This window comes from Poromitra crassiceps (genome assembly GCF_964638095.1).
Source record: "Poromitra crassiceps genome assembly, chromosome: 17".
NCBI classification, from domain to species: Eukaryota; Metazoa; Chordata; class Actinopteri; order Beryciformes; family Melamphaidae; genus Poromitra; species Poromitra crassiceps.
This window is the reverse complement of record NC_139635.1, coordinates 3,262,832-3,275,765: the sequence shown is the minus strand read 5'-3', so window position 1 is coordinate 3,275,765 and position 12,934 is coordinate 3,262,832. Positions and strand designations below refer to the sequence as shown.

General features: G+C 42.9%; 1 protein-coding gene across 1 annotated transcript in view; it reads right to left on the bottom strand.

The window, feature by feature from the left end:
- Window positions 1-5,484: 5,484 nt before the first annotated feature.
- Window positions 5,485-12,934, bottom strand: part of tmem68 (transmembrane protein 68) — a 32,648-nt gene continuing 25,198 nt past the window's right edge. Inside the window, exons 8-9 of the mRNA XM_083653408.1 lie at window positions 10,420-10,559; window positions 5,485-7,998 (exon numbers count right to left, since the gene is read on the bottom strand). Of these exons, the coding sequence (XP_083509534.1) occupies window positions 7,852-7,998; window positions 10,420-10,559 (287 nt within the window). The 3' untranslated portion in view covers window positions 5,485-7,851. The remainder of the gene's footprint in view (window positions 7,999-10,419; window positions 10,560-12,934) is intronic.

Here is a 12,934-nt window from a genome sequence, read left to right as displayed (position 1 = left end):
AGCACAGACATGAGAAGACTACATCCAAACAGCACAGACATGAAAAGACTACATCCAAACAGCACAGACATGAGAAGACCACCTACAAACAGCACAGACACGAGAAGACCACATCCAAACAGCACAGACATGAGAAGACCACATCCAAACAGCACAGACATGAGAAGACCACATCCAAACAGCACAATCATGAGAAGACTACATCCAAACAGCACAGACATGAGAAGACTACATCCAAACAGCACAGACATGAGAAGACTACATCCAAACAGCACAGACATGAGAAGACCACATCCAAACAGCACAGACATGAGAAGACCACCTACAAACAGCACAGACATGAGAAGACCACATCCATCCAGACAGCACAGAGTTCAATCCACATCTTTATTATTGCCTGTGTAGTCCCAGCACAACACATTCTCTAAGTCAGAGGCACAAAACTCAAGTACAGAACACTTGATCTTTTTCTCCAACACTCTAAATCTCTGCAGCTTTCTCAACAATTGGAGTGAATGGTGACCAACTTCCAAACGTAAAAAAGAAAAAGAAAAAATATAGCTGCAAGCGGCCACGACAGGGGTTCAAACCTTTTCTGAATGGCACTGATCTCATGAAAAAGTGAAAGTAGTTCTGAGGACACAGTCCAAATATATCCCTTGGTATAAGTTTTGTGATCATTGAACAAACAGGTGGTAGTGAATTGAAAAACTTGAAAGCTTATCTTATCTGTATATATATGTATGCAAAATGTACATGTGAAAAAAGAACATTCCTCTTTTTGAGTTCTGACTGTGAAGGCTGTCTTTAGAGGTTTGATGCCGCCATGATGGCTGTTACTATGACGATGTACTACAGAGTAAAAAAAATAGTGTGGTGTACATGTGGTGTATTAAAAAAAAGACAAAAACACGTTAGACAAAAAATATATTGGTCTTTGCAGTAAGTTGCATTGTGTGATGAAAGTCTGAAGTGCTAAAATGCATTAAATAGGAAAAAGTACATTTTATTGTAAAAATGAACTGAGTGAAAAACATGATCAACATGACATTTTTGTATATATATTGGATTTTTGTAAATTTTTATTTGAATCTAATGCAACACAAAGTACCAAAATTCATTTAATAAAGTACACTGTGGTCATTTTTCCAGCCTCAAGGTCTGATATTTTAATTACACTAGAAATCTGAATTCCTTAGTCTCGCTGGCCAGCCTCCTCTCCCTTCCGTCCGAGGAGTCTAGCGCCGCAAGTCTCCATAGTGGGATTGCAATGGGCGGCGCTTAGCGGCAGTGCCCTTGGAAAATAGTTAGCAACGAGCTAGCGTGTAGGTTTCTGCCGTTAGCTTGCTAGCTAGTTAGCGTTGTTTTCACTGAGGCGGCAGGGCACTATTTACAGCGACACACCCCCGGGGAGGAGGGAGCGGAAGCCGCTCTGACATGGTCGGAGCCAATGACAGAGTTTGTAATAAGGCTCGGCTGCCGTGTGGCCTCGCCTGCACAATTGGCATGCGCACTGCCCAACTTCGTTTCACTGATGACATCACTCACTGATGACATCACAATTGCTCGTCTTCTTTTTGGTGTTTTATGGCCGTTGGCATTCTTAACACATTAAGTGCCAGAGACGACCTAACTCGTCTTACATAATCCAGCGCTTAAGTGCCAAGGACGAGCTAACTCGTCTTACATAAACATTTTTTTTTTTTGACGGTGGGACATCAATCAACCCCTTTTACATCTTCGAGATAACTATTTGGAGCAAGAGCATGTGTGTAATCTATTTTACCGACCACTAAGTGGCGACAGATACAGAGAGAAGCCACAGCCACGGGACCCGTACAGCCGCCTCCCGCGGAAATGGCTTGGCGATTTTACAGTCAGGAGCCCGGAGACACACACACAGAACGGACAGAGATCCCCTCCCCCCCAGAGCCGCGGAGCAACGCGCGAACACACACACACACACACACACACACACACACACACACACACCGCGGGAGCAAGCCATTCAAGGAAATGGCTTGGCGATTTTACAGTAATCCATTTCAGACTCGTCCCCGCACGCAGGCAAGCAGGCAGGCAGGCACGCAGACAGACAGGCAGGCAGCACAACGCGCTTCTGACACGCCCGCTGTTAGGAGGAAGGAGGAGAAGACACACGGAGGGAGGAGTTTGAATGAGAGGGGTGTTTCCTGTTGTTATGGAGGAAATTACTGTTCAAAACTATTGTTTAGAATGTCTGACGGTCTTACTGATGCCAAAAATGAATGGTTAAAGTGACTGTTTCACAAAAAGCCATTTATCTCTGAATAAATTTCCAGACGCTGAAACCATGCTGTACTCAACGGCTAATATCTACATAACTACTAACTCTGCAAACTAACTCTTTTAGACAGAGAAAGCACACATTCTATTAGTTATTTTTAGATGATTGGTGTTCATGAATTCTTAACAGAAAAGAATCCTCGGCTGTTCTAAAATGAGCCAGAATCGTCAAAAACACCCCTGGCACAACTTACCTACAGGAATGAAAACATGGCTGGCATTCAATGTGTTAATGTTGCATTACCGAGTTTTCAACTGACATCACTGATGATGTCATAGACATGTATCACAATCACTCGAGTGACATCACTGAACATGTCATAGACATTGTGACATCAGTGACATCACAATGTGGGACAATACTTGAATTTATTTATTTATTGTATTTAACCTTTATTTAACCAGGCAAATCAATTAAGAAGAAATTCTTATTTACAATGACAGCCTGGCCTTGAAACGGACACAGAGCCCACTTCCTTTTATATGATGATGATGATGATTCTGGAATTTCCTTTTAATAGAAGTTTCGTGCGCTCGATTTCTAGGGTGGAGACTCACTATGTGGGATTTATGACATCACTGATGATGTCACAATGTTCAAATGAGTGACATCATCAGTGATGTCATAACTCTTTCTCAACTTACCTATTGTGATGTTTTCATTGTGACATCATCGGTGATGTCAAATCAATTGTGACATAATCAGTGACGTCAATCAAGACGAGTGACATCATCAGTGATGTCATAACACTCTCTTCTAATGGCTTTCCGGCACACAAATTCCAGACTTGGGGGTGTGCCCCCTCATCAATGTCCCTCCCACCGGCCGCCTCGCTCTCCTATTCAACCTCTGTGTTTCCGGACCTCTTTACCCTTGTGCAGCACACCGAACTCCTTCACGGCTCGGCGGCTGTCCTAGAGTCCTCCGTGTGAAACACCCTCCTGATCTTCCTTGACAAGCTTGATATAACACTCTCTAGAGCGTACTTTATCCATTATGACATCACCAATGTCACAAAATTGTGACAAGACACCGCAAATCGTGACTCACTGATGATGTCACAATTGATTTATGACACAATGGGAACATCGAGCAGGGAGGGAGGACCTCCTATGGGAGAGCGAGGCAGCCGGAGGGAGGAACATTGAGGAGGGGGCAGACCCCCCAAGTCTGGAATTTGTGTAACTAGTGCAATACCCGTGCGGTATAGGCTATAATAGCCTTATAGCCTTGACTGATGACATCACTGATGACATCATCCCACGATGATGACATCATCAAGTGCTTTAGTGACATCACTGATGATGACATTTTGATTATCAGTGATGCAAAGTTGTCTGCACACAATTGCCCAACTTTGCATCACTGATGACATCACTCACTGATGACATTACAATGAGTGTGCGCAGACATACATACATCCAGACACTCCTGGAATTATAGATAGAATCAATGTCATCAGTGATGTAAAGTTGTATGTCTGCGCACATTTGTTCAACTTTGCATCACTGACAGACAGACATACATACCGACATATACAGACACTCCTGGAATTAGATATTCTGTGAGGAGGCCGCAATGCAGCAAAGCCATTAGAAGAAGAAAAGGTGACCAAAATCGTGAACAATTGATTTATGACATCATCGATGATGTCACTGATGTCACAATGAAAACGTGATGAACAGGTTATTGTGTACTGTCCCTGCTCAAATAAACAATAAAGATAAAGATAAATCGAGGCACGCATCTCTGCATGACTCAAAGACATTGGTGACAAGACATTGGTCACTTATCATCTCCTGCCTGGACTACTGCAACGTGCTTCTGGCCGGCCTACCTGCCGCTGACATCCGACCGCTTCAGCTCATTCAGAACGCTGCAGCCCATCTGGTATTCAACCAACCCAAATTCTCTCATGTCACTCCCCTCTTCCGGTACCTTCACTGGCTTCCCATCTCGGCACGCATCAAATTCAAGACACTGGTTCTGGCCTACAGGGCAGTACACCAGACTCTGTACCTACAATCAATGGTCAGGCTCCAAATCTCTCACCGTTCCCTCCGCTCCGCCACCACTGCAGGATGCCTTGCCTCCCCTCTGCTACGGGGGCTCAAAAGTCGCTCATCCCGTTCGCGACTCTTCTCGTCCCTGGCACCTCAATGGAGGAACAAGCTTCCACCTTCGGTCAGAACGGCCGAATCAATGCCGATCTTTCAGCAAAGACTAAAGACACACCTTTTCAGGCTCCATCTGGGCCCTTCTTGAACATCTTTCTCTCGCTCTCTAAAAAAAAAAAAAAAAACTTTACCACTATTCCTTCAGAAGTTGTAGCTGTCATAGACTGTTGCATAGTTGATTTCTCTATTGCTGACAAACATGTGTTATTGTAAGTCGCTTTGGATAAAAGCGTCTGCCAAATGACGCAATGTAATGTAATATCTCATCTCACATATATCTGAAAACTCACTGTAAAGTTTTGCAGACATTCGTTTAGTTTTAGACAGTTATCAAGAGTTGATTTTAAGTTAAATTTCTCTGGGGGGGGGGGGGGGGGTGTCAACATTGAATGACTGACAGGTCGTAGCACTAATGAGAGAGTGGTTCATTTTCAAAAGTCAACAGTCAGGTTGGGTGTGCGCGCGCCTGATCACTAAATCAATAAATCATCTGATCACTAAACTCGTTACTGATTGGTGCCTCCCAGGATTTCGGGGAAACCAATCTCTGCCCAGGATTCCAACAGCAGTTTAGAGGTAGAAGTGTCCCAGACCCAGAGAGAGATCTGCAGCATGCAGTAACGTAGTGTGTCAGACCCAGAGAGAGCTCTGCAGCATGCAGTAATGTAGTGTAAGAACTCTCATGGGTCTGGTTTTGAGAGTAGTGGAACGAGGCATCCCAAACACTGTGAACACCTAAACTGCATGAGATTAGCATGAAGTGGGCATGTCTGTAAAGGGGAGACTTGTGGGCAGCCTACCCATAGAACCCATTCATTTAGATATCTTGACCATATCCATTCTCTCTCTCTCTCTCTCTCTCTCTCTATCAATGAACCACCAACAGAAGTAACCTAAAAAATTTAAGCAACAGCAAGAATGAGTTAACATGAGAATTCATAATAAAATATATTTATTTAGAGATTACCTCACTGTCCTGAATCACAATGGTTTGCAGGTGGACCTCAAATTTTAAAAGTGCAAAGAGTTTAAATATATACAGTACATCATTTTACAATACACATCAGATAATTTCAAAATGAACCACATTAATAAGGGGGGGGGAGGCAACCATTTCACAAAAGCACATTATCCAGTTAAATTTAAAAAAATTACGTTTGACCAAAAACATGTTCTCTGACACAGTTGGGCCTTACAAAGGCTTGTTTAAAAGATAAAGAGAGAAAAAAAACGGAATTGGCAGTGATACTTCAAAGTCAAATTGTGCAAAATCATTTGTGGAATCAGAATATTTACACATGCAAATATAGACACACACAAACACCGCTCTATATCTTCAAACCAGACTTTTGGCTTCGATAAACACAAGTTGCATTTCTCCCGTACATGACAGAAGACAACACTGCTGAATGTGTTGTTTTTGCTGCAAAATAAAGACAAATGGCTTCAAAAGCTGCTTTTCCACCAGAGAAGAAAAATATATATAAATATGACATACTGTAGGTCTATTCGTTTTCGTTTTATTTTTAGGATTGAACTTGTAATTGTAATTAAACTTATAATAATATAATGCTAATTAAATCCTACATATTGTATCTTTAAACTCAGAATTCTGAGAAAAGTCATAATAAAGTCAGAACCCAGAATATTGACTTTTTTTTCATGACCACCATTATTACTATTGTCAGGGTTAGACCAATTTAATTTATTGATATATCTGACAGATATTGGCCTTTGATTCAATATTGGAAATCAGTCAGCTCTGGTTCCTCCCTGGCCACAGCTATAGACAAAGGGCCCTATCGCCGTACAGGCGCTATCGCTTACGCACCGGTTTGCGCGCCTTAACGCGTGCCTATCTTCCCTGCCTCTTAAGGCAGGGACGATAGGCTCGTTTAGCACCCTCAATGCGGCGCTAAACGAGCGCAAATGCAAAATTACCACTTTTGCAATGATAGGGCCCCAGGTCTGTAAAACCCTCAATGAACATTTTAATTATTGAGTTAATTATAAATCAAATTAATAAAAAAAAAAAATTAAAAGTTAGTTTCGGGAACCATCCTACAAAATCATTCCCAGGGTAGTACATAAACAGTTTTTGCTTATTGATACAGTATAATCAGTGACATCTATTTTAACTCTACAGTTACTAAATCATATTGTGTGATCCTAGTGGATGATTTGTAGTGTGGATGAGATAGTGGAGGGAGTTACACAGCCGTTGACAGAGAGAGTTGGTTATACACTATAAAGCCCCTTGCCTGTAGCTAAGAACTACTGCCTGCAAAAATGTGAGAATGCCTTTGAAAGTGGGCCAACCATGAGCATCTTTAGCCCAGGTTCTGCTCTCCCTGATCTGGATGGAAGCCCTCACATTGCAGGGGTGACAACAGAGTATAGACCTTATTCGATAACCCCGGACGGCGCCATATTGTTGACAAACCGCAGCCGTAACGTAGTCTGGCCGAGCGTATATCAACAGTTATGCCCTCGTCAAAGAGAAGTGATAAAAAAATAAGTTTGGTCGGAGGGGCGGACCCCTATAAAAAACTGCCTTAGAGTAAATATAACTCATTATATTGCCAGGTATAACGTACCGGACATTTATAACTACCTTGTGAATACAGTATTGGCATACACGTCTCAGGAGCTGAAGGCTTTCAAATCCCTTGAGTCCTATAACTATTTCATCTGTGGCAATTGGTCTGACATTTTTACTTTTGTGCCACGACATCATCATCGTCATCAAACATTGTCGTGACAAAAAAAGGTAAATAAGCTTAACGTTAAATGTTTGTTTGATCTGACGCTTGCTTGCATGAGCCCAATGTTTGCTACTAATGTTAGCCTCTAGTCTCTTTCCCTTCAGGTTTGTGGACAGTAGCTAACACCCGGGCTTTTATTGCTGCTATTACTACAGCCGTGTATTATTACACAGCACACTATCGCTGTTGTGAAACAGCTCCTGACACAGTAAAAACCGCATTAAATAGGCTAGTAAGTAACGTTGGCTAGCGTCCTAAGCTATGACAGCTGTCAGTCACTTTTAAACAGCGCGCTGCGGAATGTCAACAATATGGCGGCGGTACGTGCGTACGTGAGTTACGTCAGTCGAATAAGGTCTATAATAGCTAAGGATAAATGCTGGGTTATGCCCCTCTGTGCTTTTCTCCTGTGATGTCACTGGTCTCTCTCCTGTGATGGTCACTGGTCTCTCTCATATGATGGTCATTGGTCTCTCTACTGTGGCAGGTCACTGGTATTTATCCTGTGGGGGGCTCTGGTCTCTCTCCTGTGATGTCACTGGTCTCTCTCCTGTGATGTCACTTGTCTCTCTCCTGTGATGGGTCACTGGTCTTTGTGTTTGGTATGTCTTTCTCCCATGATGGGTGACTGGTCTTTGTGTCTGGTGTGGAAGCGCTCCAGCAGGGCTCGCAGGACGTTCCCTGGGATCTGCTGATGCTGGTCGATCAGAGCTTGGACAGCCAGCTGCACCTGCAGACCAAAGAACAGAAATGTAGTCTGCAACACAGTGTATGTTGCAACATAGTGTATTTTGCACACAATTTAACTTACTCTGATAACATTTACAAAAGCTGCACTCTGGTCCAATCTCAAGGCGGTTATAAGAGTGATTTACGGTAGTTTGATTTGGTTGCACGTTCTTAGCAAGCTCTGGTTGAAATGGAAGTGAATTAGTGAATCATGAAATTCTTTGAGGGATTGTCTGAAGAGTAGTATGTGTCATTAGGTACAACTAGAAGGTATATGTACTATGGTCAGTTACGGTCAGGGGTTATGGTCAGGGTTGAAGGCACTACTGCTCCTACTGGAACAATTCAATAATATACTTTTTTTTTTACATCAACACTCCCACTAATACACATTTTTTGTTACCCAGGAAAGCAGTGGTAGCAGCAGCAGCAACTTTTACACACACTCTCAACCCGTTAAGTCACTCTGCTTATATATCAGACGATTCATAAACGTCTCTGCAATCCTCAATTCTTAATGGATTTCTTATGTTTAAATGGCCCTGTAATCTATGGATTGAGGCAGTAAATGCGGCTCTGTCAACCACGCTTCTATCACTGAAATGCAAGTGTCGGGTCTTACAGTCTATGCCCGCTGGTTTACCATAAATAAAAGCCACAGCACGCTGAGAGAGAAGGTGGAGCCTACCCGATCGGACTGTTGTCACCCATAGATTCAGTTCGTCATCAGCTGAACAACTAGGCTATATCTAGTTGCTTGACTGGTTTTGACACATGAGGACAGAGAAATTTCCAATGACAACTTCAGTGGATTTTCTAATTTTGTTACATAATGCGTCACTTATTACATTTTTAACCAGAAAAAAGTGCAACCCCCGTATTATGTAATAATTTGCGCAATATGTAATACATGTATTACAAAATGCGTCAAACGTTATTACATATTGCGTTCAGGCGATTTATTACGTATTGCGCATATTATTACATAATGCGTCGTTATTACATATTGAAAGTGAGGTTTTATTACATTTTGCGATTTTATTACATAATGTGCAGTTATTACATAATGCGTCGTTACAGGCCTAGTGGTGAGTTTCTATCGAGGAAACGTGGCCATGGAGGGTCACCAGGGCCCAAGCCAGAGGAGAGGCAGCTCAACCTCATCAAGGTGGCTCCCTGCTGACGGATAGTGGGGTTAGCATAGACCTGGCAGGTACAGTCTTCCCTCAGCTGGATAGATCTGGGTGCCCCTTGTGGTCAGGCGGAGGAAGTTGAGGAGCCAGTAGGATAGGAAAAGAGCCCCTACAGGAGTTGGAGAACCAACCCTAATCCTAATGGAATATCTTAGTTACAACTATATTGAGCTAACAAGGGGTAGCTTTGTGTTTATATGTGTGGTTTGGTTTGTGTGGAGTTTGGGAACTCACAATCTCTATTTCAAGTTAGCTTGCTAGGTCAGCACTAACCTCGCGTCACCAGGCACAGTCCTCTCACAACACTTCAGGGGAGAGGTGACCACGTGATCATTTAAGCCCAATTTATGCTTTGTCTGCCAACACTTTTGAAACGGTCGCTGACAGAAATGAGGACTTGAGTCGACACTTTCAAGTGTCAGCGAGCAGTGTCTGCTACCTAGTGAAATGTCTAGTGTCGCTGACTACGTCATAGTATCGCACAAGTCTGATTGGCTATATAGACGGGCACGCGCTTGACTTCCTTGTTTTGGTTTTCACTCGATTGAAATGAATGAACGTGTCCCTGCTATTTTTATCAGCCTGTCCTTGATGTATGACTTCGTGAAAAATCACAAAGAACATCGTGACCAATTTCCCAGAGAGAGAGGATGTGAGGTGTGTGGTTGTGCGTCGTTTATATGCGGCTGCAGCCAAGTACGTTACATCTTGCCTCCGACGTGGTTTCACTTTGATTCACATTCCATTCCATTCCCTCTCTTCTCTTGGCTGTCTGCACTATAGCGTTCGACTGTCACGTGACCGTTGAACCGAGGCGAACGTTCACTGAAGTATAAATGCAACACCATGAGCGACACTTTCTAATAAGTATAAATTAAGCTTTAGGAGACTTGCTAGTACCATTTGTTAGAATTGGCGGAGCCTGCGGTGACATATCTCTATAATGGACCATCTCTGACAATATCGTGAATCAAAGTAACAGTTGAGAACACACTATATAGTCTATTTCACTATATACACTACACACTATATAGTCCACTATTTATGTGATAGAGAACACTTTCGAACAGGGCTTATGCCTGCAAAAAGACAAGATGGTGATGGTCAAAATGGCAAACTTGAGGCTTCAAAACGGTGAGTCCAGAAACCAATAGGTGACCTCACAGTGGCTATGTCAATATTTGTATACAGTCTATTTGACAGCTGGGCTGGGACATTGCTTTGCTTACTTTGTCTGCCAGCTCCGCAGCATTGAGGTTGGGGTCATAGGGGATGGGGTCTCCCAGGTAGGTGCGGAACTTCACTGGGAATCCACCGTAGACAGGAACTACAGGCGAACGGAAGTTCTCATAGGCCCACCGGAAAAACTCTGGAAAGCGTCAGAGAGAGGCGGGGAGAGGGAGAGAGAGAGGAGAGATGTGAAAGGGAGGAGGGATAAAGAAATGCAAAGATAACAAGAGAGTGTGAGAGCAAAATGATTGATTGACTGCTTATTGATTGGTTGTTGATCATTATTGACTCTGTTTAATAATGATCTATAGCTGACACTCATAGCCGACATCTCAGACACTCATTTTGAGTGTCTGAGAGGAGTCTCTTCCTCTCCTGAGAGCTGTTTGGAATGTCGAAGGCCATTCCACCTGGAGAGGAGATAACATTGTGTTTTGTCTCTCCGGTACATAGAAGGTTGTGTTTTGACTTATTGTAAAGATCAGGGTCCTGTTGTGTCTGTCTTGAGAAACATCCGATGGAATTGTACCAGCCACCGGAGGGGGGCTGGAGTTGGGTATAATTTGACCCGCAATGCTGCTAATCTGGGCACAATCACTTTGATATTGTGACGCTCTGTACAGAGGGAAGCTTCTGATGGTGGAATAAACAAATCCTCCTTATTCATTTTAAACGAGCAACTCATTTATTGATGAATCAACAAGGCATTTAATTTATTTTTAGCCATCACAAGAGGACTCAAATGAAGATGTAGACAGAGACAGTGAGTATGTTGACTCTGAATAAGACACTGCCATGTAAACAGCACGTTCTGATGACCTTTGTCTATAAAATCGGCAATAGAAGTCGTTCACCCTGCTGGCCAGTTGGGGGTCGTCCATTGATGCCGGATTTTAGTTTGTGCATTGTTTCAGTTCTTGCCACACAAAGGCAGGGTCTTTGTCTGTGGCTTGCTGATGGAAGCATTGGGAGTATTGATGTGTACAGCCTTGTTGAATCTGTATTTGCAAATTTCTTTTACTTTATTTTTTACATCCTTTTTTAAGAGAAAATACACACGGCAAACAACAACAACAACAACAACTAAAAAAAAGGTCAGGAGAGGTCACAACCTATGATATGATGCAACGGTTACACAATATAATGTTACAGTGGGCCAACTAATGTAGTTGTATCCATGTAAGGTAGGGTATTTGCAAAAGTCACTCCCTATGGATCAGGAAAAGGGTCCATTTACTCCAAAGAGTTTCCCCATTGTCTTTTAACAGATTTACAATATTTATAAACATCTCCACCCACCGGGGGGCAATGCTTCTGGAGCCAACATGTTGTGATGGCTTTCTTTCCGGCCGCCATAAAGATCTTCAGGAGGTATAATTCACTTCTATCCATATCCTTTGGAATAAGTCCAAGATATAACGTGGGGAAGGACATGCAGACACCAAAACCCAGTGTTTTGTTGACTATTTTTGACACCTCTTCCCAGAATGTCTTGATATGGGGGCAAGTCCAGAATATATGTGCGTGATCCACCATTGTTGTCCCACACCTCCAACACGGTAGTCCCCATTTGATTGGATTTCTGCTTTGGGGTGATGAAGAAGCGAATAATGTTCTTCCAGCAAAAGTCTCTCCAGGTTAAAGAGTTTGTGGAAGAGAGTTAGGGTCTCCCAGACATCACTCCACATCTCTTCTGTTATATCAATTTGCATTTTCTTTTTGTATTTGCACTTTTTGATGCTGTATGCTTCCGGTCCTGAACCTCCTTCTCCTTTCTGAGCTTCTTGAGTTCAGCTGTGAACCAGATTTCGTTGTTGTATGCTAACAACCAATAAATAAGCAATCAATCAATCATTTTTCACTCACAGTATCTTACTGTGGAGCGCGTGGAATACAGTTGTTGGGAACACAGAAGCTGATATATGAAGTGACTGTGTCCGTGTATTCATCCAGGCTATTAGTTGCAGTTTTGAATAAATTCCAGTCTGTTGAATCGAGGCATGCATGCAATTACAGCTTCATTAGTCCACTTCTTTGAGGTCCTCTTTACAGGTTTAGCGAGTTTTAGTTGCTGCCTGTACGTGGGAATGAGATGTAACATGGCGTGGTCCGAGTGGCCGAATGGAGCGCGGGGGACAGCGCGATATGCATTGTTTATTATTGTGTAACAGTGGTCTAGTGTGTTTTCCACTCTGGTCGGGCATTTGATCATTTGGCGGCACCATGCTTTATGTATTTGGGGAGTTTGTGTGTTAATTTCCCTTGGTTGAAGTCACCAAGGACGATAACAAAAGAGTCCGGATTCTTTCTCTCCACATGTAGTATTTGATCGGCGAGCAAGCGTTGCATTTCATGCACGTTAACTTGTGGTGGAGCGTATACGCCGACCAGAATGAATGAAGAGCATTCCTGTGGGGAGTAGAAGGGTTTACAGTTTATTATAAAATGATTCCAGAGTGGGGGAACAGTGCTGTAGGATCACGGACACGTCTGTACACCAGCCAATGTTGATAT